Source organism: Haplochromis burtoni, unplaced genomic scaffold (assembly GCF_018398535.1).
Source record: "Haplochromis burtoni strain Fernald_Lab_line unplaced genomic scaffold, NCSU_Asbu1 Contig_246, whole genome shotgun sequence".
NCBI lineage: Eukaryota > Metazoa > Chordata > Actinopteri > Cichliformes > Cichlidae > Haplochromis > Haplochromis burtoni.
Genome location: NW_024582607.1, coordinates 92,955 through 104,995, shown reverse-complemented (window position 1 = coordinate 104,995; position 12,041 = coordinate 92,955). Strand labels below are relative to the sequence as shown.

At 39.9% G+C, this 12,041-nt stretch overlaps 1 protein-coding gene across 1 annotated transcript in view; it reads left to right on the top strand.

Moving 5' to 3' along the window:
• sdcbp2 (syndecan binding protein (syntenin) 2) overlaps positions 1-12,041 on the top strand; it is a 30,126-nt gene that overhangs the window by 15,203 nt on the left and 2,882 nt on the right. Inside the window, exons 2-7 of the mRNA XM_005938109.3 lie at positions 438-489; positions 1,327-1,423; positions 5,612-5,712; positions 6,467-6,631; positions 8,978-9,153; positions 10,393-10,564. Coding sequence (XP_005938171.1) covers positions 439-489; positions 1,327-1,423; positions 5,612-5,712; positions 6,467-6,631; positions 8,978-9,153; positions 10,393-10,564 — 762 coding nt within the window. The 5' untranslated portion in view covers position 438. The remainder of the gene's footprint in view (positions 1-437; positions 490-1,326; positions 1,424-5,611; positions 5,713-6,466; positions 6,632-8,977; positions 9,154-10,392; positions 10,565-12,041) is intronic.

Genomic DNA, 12,041 nt, shown 5'->3' with positions numbered 1-12,041 from the left:
CGGTATTACCGTGAACGGTATGATATGACACTTACTGGTTATTGTGCAATTATTTACTATTTTATGTGCTTCTAACTATCTATAGTGTTGTTTTAGTTCATTATTTTAGAAAGCATTTTAGAAAGCATGGATTTTGCTCCTATTGCCCATGCACACACACATGCCATGTTGCCCCGGAAAGTTGCCAGAAATACAGTTTTACTCAGTGGTGAAGTGCACAAGAGCAGAGTTTCTTACTTTGGCTTTCTGAGTGTTTGACTGTGTGCATCATTCACTCTTAATCTGTGTTATTACTCTTCGTTTCAAACACTAGCATCGAAATTACATTAGAGTAATGGATGACAGGAAGACAGTTTTCGTCTGGAGCTGGTGATGCTTATCTGGTTGGGTTGTTATCTTGTTAGTTCCACTCACAGTTGTTTGTGTTATCTCCACAGCATGTCTCTGTACCCATCACTCGAGGACCTTAAGGTCGACAAGGTCATTAAGGTAAGGGTTTTGAAGTGAATCTATATTAAATGTGGTGCTGGCTTTGTAAGTAACATGTCATGTAAAATATACAAATATGTTCCCAATGTGGTTTTCATTTTCAAAATGAGAAGTCTTACTGATGTTGTAGAGCCTCTTTGGAAACTCACTTTAGTCACCATAGCTTCTAAAGCAGTGAATGGGACCTTTTTGGAGGTAATTTAATAAAATGGTTTGTAAAACTTGTCCCTCCTCAGGAGGTTTGGATATTCACCAACCTTTAACCTATCACCTTGTTGTTGAATTGTGCTATACAAATAAATTTGCCTTGCCTTGCCTTGCCTTTGTGCCTCTGACTTTAATTTAACTCGGTACTTGAATCAGAGAGACCAGAAAACATAATAATAAACATATAACATTCACATGGCATCGCAATCACCGAGTGCTAAATAACTTTGTGATATCAGCATCAAACCTGCCTGCCACGGAAGATGTTCAGGGCAGTGTAAAAGTTTAAGAACCCTTGGTCAAAATTTCTGTTAAGGTTGTTGAAAATGGTATAAGCCTTAAAATTAATAATTCTTTTTAACTTTTTTAAGTTAGCAGGAATAGCAGAGGTCAAGCTGAGCTGTATAGCCCAGTAATACCAGATTAAGTTTGAACATTGTAAGAAATCAGGAAATTAACTACTTACAGTAATGGAAATTTTTTGCGCTCCAAAGCCATTGATATTTGTTGTAGGTAAAGAAATCCTTCAGTCAGTCTCCTTACCAGCAGTAAAATACTTATGTATTGGTTTGAGCCCAGTTATCTCTAATTCAGTATTTAAAAATCACTGTGTGTTTGATTGCTTTTTAGGCCCAGGCCCAGTTCGCCCAGACTACCACACCCATGCCAGCCATCACTGAGGGAACCTACCAGCCCCAGGCTGCCACTGCTGGGATGCCAGGATCAAGTGAGTGTCACTTACACTGTTAAAAATCTTTAGAAAGTGTTTTTGTTTTGTCACCTAAAAACCTTCACCACCACCTTTTTTTTCTTTGTCTTTTGGTTTCTCTTTCTCTTGTTTCTGTTGCTTGGTGTTTGTGTCTCTGTGTGGGGGGCCTGTGTTTCGGAGCTTTTAGTTAAGAACTTTGCAGTTGTATAAGGGGAAGATAAAGGACTGGGATTGGTGTTAGGAGTTATTTAGGAAAATAACTAGACTAAAGGGGCCTCACACATTCTATTATTTGTTTTTTTGTGACTTGTTTCTGTTTTGTTGTGCATTTGTTTTTGTTTCTCTGTGTTTTTGTCTGCACGTAAGCCTGAACTGTGCAGTGGGTTGGATTTAGATGGAAGCAAGGCGAGAGAAATGACGACCCCACAAAAGATTAAAAGTGGGCAAAAGGGCCTTTGGAGATTAGAGAAAACCACTTATTTTCACTCCCCCTTATCCCATTCTCCCACTCATTCAATTTCTTCTTTCTCTGCTTGGATGCAAAATCCTGTGGGCTTTTCCGTCTTTTGTTTTTACCTCAGCATAGCTGTCTATGAGTCACCATGGAGACTGGCTCTGGCAGTTGTGGTGGGACAGGGCATGAAGGGAAAAGGGAGAGGAGGAGGCGGAGTTGAAAAGGAGGGAGGAAGAGGAGGAGGTGAAAAGGGGGCAGTATGATCGACATAAGCCTAGTTGGATATACTCATTTTGTTCAATAACAATATCAGGGTGTCTTGTCATTTCGATTGAACAAACTGAACAGAAACAGTTCAGTTCAATGTAGTTTTATTACTATACTGCGGAATCGCAACAATTCCCTGAAGGTTTTTTATATTCTAAGGAAAAGACCGTACAATAATAGCCAGAAACCCCCAACAATCAGATGACCTCTTTTGAGCTAGCATATTTATATTAATAGTAATTAATATTAGTAATAACTAATATTAAATGAGAATGAAAAGAGGTGAGTGAAGAAAAAGTGCTCAGTGCATCATGGGAAGCCCTAAACAGCCTAGGCCTATTGCAGCATAACTGCAGGGTTCAGGGTCACCTGATCCAACCCTAACTATGTGCTTTAGCAAAAAGGGAAGTTTTAAGACTAATCTTAAAGGTAGGGAAGGTACTGTCTCCCAAATCCAGATTGGAAGCTGATTCCACAGAAGAGGAGTCTGAAAGCTGAAGGCTCTGCCTCCCATTCTACTCTTCAAATAACCAAGTAACAGACTGATTACTTTTCAAGCGCTTATATGTGAAGAGACAGATTTTAAATTCGATTCTGAATTTAATAGGATGCTCTCTCTTTCTAGTCCCTATCCCTATTACAGTAGTCGATCCTAGATGTTATAAATGCATAGAATAGTTTTTCAGCTTCTCTCTAAGACAGGAGATTTCTAGTTCTAGTAAAACAGGACATCCTTCATGCTCATCCTAATCATCCCTGGGAGTGTGGAGATTTGAATTCAGGTCCTTGTTTACAGAGCTCACAGGTTGTTACTGTTGATACTTCACCCCAGTAGTCTTTTCTTTGCTTTGCTAATTTGAGAGGACAACGGAACATCATTGAATAAAAAAGGAGAAATCATTATCATTCCTAATACTTGCCCGTGTGGGAGCATGTGAAGCAGGCATGTGTGGGAGAGGTGAACCAAAGAGATAAAATAAGAGAGCATAGGAAGATAGACCAGGAAAGCAGAGAGGACAGGCCAACTGTTATGACAAAGTATTCTCATTTTCTGATATAACAGAGCACATTCAGTGATTTTAATTAGGACCTATTGTAGGATTGCACTTTGAATTAGCATATTTTGTTGTTCCTTAAGGCTTGACCAACGAGTTGTGGGTGCTTCTCTGTCTCTATGCTTCTCTTCCATACCATGATCAGACCTGTCATTTATTAGTGTGCCTTGGGGGATTTCTGAGTGTGTAGGTGGAGTGTATATTTTATTAAAATGGCATATTCAAATCATGTTAAAATAAGAATATGATACTAAGATTTTGTCTCAGTGATGTATTAATAGATCAGAATCATTAAACTACTCCCTCCTGCTGTCCTGTCATACTCTCTGGTGCGCTCAACATATACCACCTATCTACTGCTTAGTTTGTTTCATTTCCACTTTTGTCCTCAGTAAACCGACCTCACTGGTGTTCAAAAAAGTTTCTGTGATTATAAAACAGGAAGTCAGAATCCAATAGCAACAACCTTTGACAGAAAAGGTAAAAAAGCAATGAGTTCCTGTCAGACCTTCCTGATAAATTATAGGGTCAAACACAACTGGTCACAGACCATTATTTAAAAGAAAAAAAGCCACTTGCCCCCACACAGGCAGTACAGTTTAAATCTCTTTAATCACTTCCTTATTGAAGCTGTAGCTTTTCTGGTAACTGCGGGTAACATGTCAGCAGTGAGTAAATTACTTCAAGAATTACACCACCAGCTACCAGTTGTTCATTATTTTCCTGTTTAATCTACTAATAATTTTAGCTACAGAACAGGTAGACATATGACTTAATTTGCTGGCAATCCATTCTGGGTGTGGTTGCATGTGCTTTCAAAGTACATAAGAACATCATACATGGGGATTAACTTGTAATTAAATGGCTTTCATTCTTACTTTCATAGGTGTTTAGCAACTTGGCTGATACCTATTTCCCTCCTCTGAATACTACCATACACATTCTTCCTTTTGCTTTTTCCAAAATAAAGAAATTCAGGCAGGCATGTATCATCACTTTGCATGAAACTACATGGTTATATTTTTATATCTTTGGGATATTTACGTAGGCAAAACAAGAACACACAATGGACACATACAAGCAACAAGCAAACCTTTCCATAGCAGGTTATAGAGGGCTTGATGTCATAACATGGAGCTCAGTGCTGATGTCTGAATGGTTGTACTGCACAGCAACACAGGCCGCTCATTATCAAATTTCTTCAGCGGAAAGCTTAATAGCTCAGGCTGTGCCCTTGTAGTGATGGATGGCATGAATAAAATATAAAGTGTTGGAAAGAAGGTGGTCGGCTAAACAAACTTAAATCATTTAAAAACCTGTGACTGCGGGAGGGAGATTAAAACCTGTCTTCATTGTTATGTTTAGAGGTAGCACTTCTTTACCTTCTTTACTTCTTTTGCATTAATTAGAAAAATATTAAAATGTATTTGTATGGGATTTCATCAAAACCAGTGCTACAAAACACAGTGCACATTATAATCATTTCAATCACTTCAAGGATAAGTTACCAGTGTCTCAGCAAGAGTCAAGTGCAATGTCCAGAATAAATTATAGTGGGACTCAGCAGTCAACAATAAAATAACCTAAAAAAGTGTAAATAATTTATAAGCAGGTCTGCTCCTAAGTCGTTAAAAGGGGATTTTAAAAAAAGATACAGATGAAGCGAGCTGGAGTATGCCAGGCACATCATTCTGCAACTGAGAAGCATGAAGTGGGAGAAATTAGCAGGCTGTACACCGGTGGGTACAGGGACAGCAATTCCAGTATAGTGTAGTCTGGGTCCAGGCATTCAAGGGCCTTAAAAGCACTAAGATAGAGTAAAATTGAGGTATTATGTGCACTCTTCCTGGTCCTCCTAGATTTTGCTGCCACGTTTTGGGCAATGTAGAATTCACTAATTGATTTCTAATCAATACCTGTTAAAAGGCTATTACAATAATCTAACTGAGAGGAAAGCACGAATGATCTTGAGTGTGACACTAAAACTTTTTATTGATTGTATTGCAGCAATCTTCCCTCAGTGTTCTTGTTTGTGTGTTTCTCAGAAGTGAGATCCATATCATACCAAACAGACTTCGGACCACTGATTGAACATTAATTTCTAAATGAGAACCAAATGAGGTCCCAATGCTAGGATGTTTCAGAACCACTAACATCTTCATTTTGAGTTTTATCACACAACATTACCAGATCTGTGTTGGTGGTCATAGAGGTGTGGTCACAGACATACCAGTGGATCAAGATGATATTTCTCTATATACTGTGGCTAAGTGGTAGCATATTATGTAGAAAGCTCGTTTTTTCCTTCCTACTCACCACATCAACCTCCTTCTACCTGCTCTGTCTGCCTCCAACTGCTCCCTTTATTTCAGTTCCTTCTTGACCTTGTTTTTCACCCACTCACCTCCTCTGTCCCACCGGTTCTCCCAGGCCTGTACCCAAATCTGGAGGAACTGGGAGACTACATGGGGCTGGCCCTCAACAGCGATGAAGTGCAGAAGAACTTGGCCCTGGTGCCTGTTGCTGACAATGTAAGCATTATAACTGTGTGTGTTTTGATCTTCATGCTACCCCATTATGTGTGGATATATGGCATGTTTCTTTTTTTATTTATTAAAAGTTGTGACTAAAAGATATAATAATAGCCATTTTGGCATTTTATTTACACTAAATTCTGGTCACATTTAATTTAAAACTTCATAATTAATCTCACATCAAACCAGCAACGTTTAAAGACTCAAAACCTGCTTTTATTGGATGTAGGAGTTGTGAGAGTGCAACAGTACTGTGTTCCTGGAGCTCCACATTACTAAATGACTCACTGCAGGCCTGGAGCACTGTGTGGGAGGGTGTGAGCTCTTCACTCCCCTCCAACACTGTGTGTGTGTGTGTGTGTGTGTGTGTGTGTGTGTGTGGAGGAGCGGGGGGGCGACGACACACTCCGCTCAGTTTTGTCACCTGGCATTTAACCATCTGAGTTCTTTGCCATTTGCTGCTTCTCTGCACCTCCACTGTTATTTTCCTGCTTTTTAAAAATTAATTTCAAAGCATATTAACGACAGAAGTTTTTGAAAGAAAAGCCTAAAGCGTGTCATTCTCTGGTGGAGGAGGAGATGAAACAGAATCCTCCCACTCTATGTGATACAGCTTTCCTTTTTATGTTGACTTGAATATTAATGTAGCCTTGCTCTTAAATCTGTTTTAAATCACCCCTGCTAGTTCTCTTTTTTTTTTTAACCCACGTCTTTCAACCTTTTCACCTTCCTCGCTGTTTGCCCTTTCCAGCAAGTGGCACTGCCCTCTGGCTCAGGTGTTGGAGGGATGGTGCGGCCGGTGACCGGAGCAGACATTGGCATCAGGAGGGCAGAAATCCGCCCAGGACTGCGGGAGATCATCCTCTGCAAAGACCAGGACAAGAAGGTTGGACTCCGGCTCAGGGCCATCGACAATGTGAGTCAACAGCCAAAAGCCAACTCCTTCATGAATTATTCAGCACAGGCTGACTGTCATTAACAGCCCTTTGAAACCATACCAGTGACTGAGGAAATCCACACTAACATCTTACGTTCTTAAGCACAGGATCACAGTTGTGATGTGGGTCAAACTCTGTCTGAAACATCTTTTCTTCCAGCGAATAGATCACTAGTGGTTTGTCAGCTGTTTGATCTACTTAAACTAGAGCAGAGCTTATTCAGGGACAGTGTAACTCTGAATATTTTTATAGCAGATGTCCCCTAAGTGTGCCACATGCATGCACTCATAAATAGTGTTTTGAATAGAGGAAAGCTGTAAGGAAATGCTTGGTGAATGCTTGTTTGTGTGTTAAAAATGTGGATGTGCCAAAAGGCCAGACTATGAGTTGCAGCATTCCATCCAGACATGAGGGGGAATTTGTAGAATTCTCTCTAGGATTTGGGTTTGGCTCTTGATGATTGTTAAACTTGGGAAGTAAGGGGCTTAGCAATAGATTAATGCTAATGGATGTCTTCATAAAGAAATACTGCAGTGTGTGTGTGTGTGCTGAGTAGGCAGCAGTCACTCTAAATCAGGGGTCTCCAACCTTTACTGTGAAAAGAACCATTTCTAAGCAACCCAAAGAAATCTGCATGGAGCCATAAAACACAAGGTGTAAGCTTATCTTATAGTAGTATGTTTGTGTCCTTTAAGGTGTTATTTGGCTAAACAGAGAGGTACAGAACCTACACAAACTTGCGTGCAGTTCATGCAGATGATCCTGCATGTAGAAGACAGCCTGCAAAGCTGTCAGTAGGCTCAGCTTAGGAACATCCCAAAAGCACGAAGGCCAAAATAATGAAGGGTGACAGCTTATAAGTATAAATAAACTTAGCAACATTACTAGTGAAAATGGGTTGAAATAATAACTTTAGCTAACTTTTAATTTCGAGTAATATCTACATAAAATATTTAAATGAATAATTACGCTTTTACCATGTGACTACTCTGCAGTGAGCTATTTTTGTTGTTGTTGTTTTTCTACCCTTTTCTGCATTTATTTTTTCATGTAAACATGTTTATAGCCAGATTGGAATACCCTGGCTGAAGTGCCCTTTTTTAGGGTAAGTGAAGCCACATGGGGAAAAGATATCCTTGGTTTGTTGGGCTTGCTTTGTAATACAGACCCTTCTCTGAGAGAACATTGTGAGGCTTATCAAGATTTTTTTAGGTCAGGTTGAAGGTCAGTGTTGACACTGTATGATTGAATGGAAAATAATTATTATAGGTTCAAAAGAACAAGGTCCTGTTCTCTGCCCAAGTAATATGAATTGATAAGAAGAGGTAATTATAGAATTCTGCAGCATGGCAGAGGGAAATGTTTGAATTGCTCTTACCTTGCAGGGGCCCATGGAGCAGGGTTGTGTGATACTTTGCATCAGAAAAATAAAAAATAACTGAACACGTCAGTGAGTAACACAGAGATGATAGTGTCGGTCATCTGAGCGTGTTTATGAAGCTGTCATATGAGTCTTGTGTTGACATCAGCTCTATGATACAGAATAAACTGGTGCCTTGTGTCTGTTGGGTAATACTGTTATTGTGCTGATTTCTTTTAGTCTGGTGTTACAGTTCTTTTAAAAATTATAGATTCGTATTTCTTTTTAAGGTCTAGTTACACATTTACTTTGTAAGTGTGGCTGTGCTACCTGAAATCATATGAGTAACTTACGACTGGGCACAGCATTTATGTGTTTTGATAAAGCTCATAAAGCCTCTATTGGAACCACCTGCTTTTGTGCTTGTTTCATTTTTAAGACAGAACCATTTTTATGGGCATGATGGGATGCCGTGAGTGAATTATTAGAATATCTAAACCTAAAAAAAAGTCAGCAACAAACCACAGATGGAGTGTCAGCTCGGGTAGCTTGAAAGTGCTAACAGGCTCCTAATGTAGTTAAGTTATCATGTACTTTGTGTTCTGATACAATGAGCCCTATGTGAAGTAAGCTGAAATAAGTGTGTTGGGGATCATTGTGGACCTGAAATGAAGCACTCTTGATTTCTTTCTGCACCAAGGAGTATAGTCAGCTTTGCATTCAGGTTAACATATAATCCAGAGAAGAGACCTAAGAATAGAGATTATCAAATGTATTTTTATATCGCAGATCCATCAAACAAACATTTTCATTGGATAGTTAGAACATAAACATCCTGTTTACCTTTTTATGGCCCATTCCTGTGTCCTTGTCACCTTCCTTTGTATTCTTTCCACTACCTGCATCTGTTTTCTGTCTCTTCCTCCATTCCTCACACTTTGAATGTTTTATCTGTTTCTCTCAGGGAGTGTTTGTCCAGCTGGTGCAGGCTAACTCCCCCGCTGCCCTGGCTGGGCTGCGCTTTGGGGACCAGGTCTTGCAGATCAACGGGCAGAACTCTGCTGGATGGAGTGCGGACAAGGCCCACAAGGCTCTGAAGGCTGCGTCTGAGACCCGCATTGAGCTGGTGGTCAGGGACAGGTGAGGAGACTTGTAGTGTGCAGCAGGGCTTGTCAAACCTTATATAGGACTTGATGCTTCAAACATAACAGATGTCATACAGCTGGTCCATGTTCTGTCCATGGTTGTGTTTAGCTTAAGTGGAGTGCTTTTCTATATAAATGTGCATGTCGGTCGTGAAGCCATGAAGCCATGAAGCCAGCGCCTTACACCTGCATTCTTTCTGTAGGCCACCAGATGGCAATAGCTGTAGTTGAAAAAGACTTCTGGTCTCATAGACCTGTGGAGTTCTCTGCTACCCATTTTCCAAGAGCAGAAATCCTGAACTCAAGCATTACATTTAACTGTGAATTTGAAATAATAATAATATGGAGCTGGAGTTGAGCAGATTCTGTCCATTTTAAGCTAGCATCTACAGTGTGCTGTTGGTTCTCACAAGGTCTCCAGTAACTGTTTGAATAATAAGCTTTTCATGAAATGTTTTTCTTGTCATAGTTTTTCTGTTCGTCCAACTTTGACTTTCAAGGGTGCTCATTAAGTTTCAGTGTTCATCATAAGATGACTTTTTATTTGGTTTCAGTCTCAGTTTTGTTTCAGAAATGAGAGTCACCAAAAATTCATTTTCGACTGTGGTAAAACGGTTGGACACCTATGTTTGTGAATGTGATAACTTGAGAATGAGGCGACGTAGCATTTTGAAATTGATACCATAAGTGTATCCTACGGTGTTACTATAGGAGGCTAAATGGTAGCACCATTGGTTTAAGAACAAATTGTTGCGAACGTCTTAATTTCTCTGCGGGCTTGCAAATTATAAATATTACAGTGCACATTAAAACTAGACACATCAAAACAGAACAGACACAAAAAGGATCAAAGGATCTCTGACTACTCGGCCGATGTATTATTACCTTGCCTTTTATACAGAAGTGCTACACTTTGGATTTTGAATCTGTAACAGGATGTGTTCGGCGATATCGATGTGTGAGCAGATTTCCAATGTAAAACTGTAAAATATTTAAACTGCTGGGGTATTGTTGCAGTATCATAGCCTCTGTGGAGCTGAGATCTTTGGCTCCCTCTTCTGACTGTTTCACACATGTCATATCTCCTCTTAGTTTCTGTTTTTTCGACTGTTATGAAATGCTTTTTTCTGAGTCACAGTTCTGTGATGACAGGCATGTTGTATGCTGCTTTATAGCAAAAGCTCTAAGACTTTCTGCATATGGATTATTGATGTTTTCCTCTGTGTGTCTCTAGGCCATTTCAGCGCACCGTCACCATGCATAAAGATAGCTCTGGTCACGTGGGCTTCATCTACAAGAATGGGAAAATCACCTCATTGGTCAAAGATGGCTCAGCCGCCCGCAATGGCCTGCTGACTGAACATTACATCTGTGAAATCAATGGACAGAATGTCATCGGACTCAAGGTCAGACTCTCACTCGTGCAAATATCAGGCTTTTCATCTAATAGTTTGGTAGGATATTTTGTCATATTGTGTGTGTTGTGGAATCTGTATTATGATAGATGAAGTTCAGTATAGAGAATACCATGGACTGAAAATGACAGTGACTTCAGAACGTTTGCAATGCTCATCAGATGTTTGGTGACTGATTTTAAAGATTGCACTGAGATGGCTGCTTCCATAATAGGAGAACGTAATAAAACACAGGGACGCCCAGCAGTGTTAAGTAAGTGCAGTGCTCCCCAGCTCTGAGGTGTTTAATAAGTGTTGAGTAGTTTGCTTCCAGTGGGTGCGTAGTTTCTGTCTACCCTGTGATGCAGGTTTGCAACATGTTCTTATCTCGGGTTTGTTTGCACATCGATTTGATGCACCTCTGCAGTGCTCACGGTTATGGAAGCATTCACTTTGCTTTTGAAAATTTCTGGCTTTCTGCACCACTTGACCTTTCATAGAACCATGATTCACCGTGTGAGAGTATCTAATGAGATCACGGCAAGTTGGTTCTGTGGATGTTTTAAAAAATAAATAAAAAAACAAACAAGCTGTAGTAAAATGTGAATAAAAGCTGGCAAATTTCATACAGTATATAAAAGACAGATGTAGCATACAGGTCTGAAAGGTCTTTGGGAGAATAGCCTTCAGCTCCCCTGATATGTCTATGTGACTGCAGTAAACACTTCAGTGATGAGCTAATGAGTTTAGTTTGTAGTTTAAAGTCTGGTCATTTAATAAATAAAGATAAATAAAGACCTAGATCAGGTCATGCTTTATCATGGGATTGATAAGCTGCTAGTCCTTGAGCATGCAGCATCACGTTATGCGGTTCCTCAGTTTTATCTGCCCCTCACACCAGTGTTAAAACAAGATGATGATGACAAAAAAACTCAGATTGAAGCATCACTAATTTGTGGAAGATGTCACAATGCAGTGTTCATCTTTCATGAGTAATTCAATTTGATTTATATAGCGCCAAATCACAACAAAAGTCGCCTCAAGGCCCTACAATAATACATACAGAGAAAAACCCAGCAATCATATGACCCCCTATGAGCAAGCACTTTGGAGACAGTGGGAAGGAAAAACTCCCTTTTAACAGGAAGAAACCTCCGGCAGAACCAGGCTCAGGGAGGGGCGGGGCCATCTGTTGCAACCAGTTGGGGTGAGAGAAGGAAGACAGGATGACAGACATGCTGTGGAAGAGACCCAGAGATTTATAAGTATGAATCAATGGAGAGAGGTCTATTAACACATAGTGGGTGAGAAAGGTGACTGAAGAAGAAATACATAATGCATTATTTAAGACCTTGTATGTGAGGAGCAGGATTTTGAATTCAATTTTGGATTTCACAGGGAGCCAATGAAGGGAAACCAATATCGGAGGAATCTGTACAGACAGTTTTAGCTATCCTGGAAAGTAACTAGATTTTACTGACCAGATCTT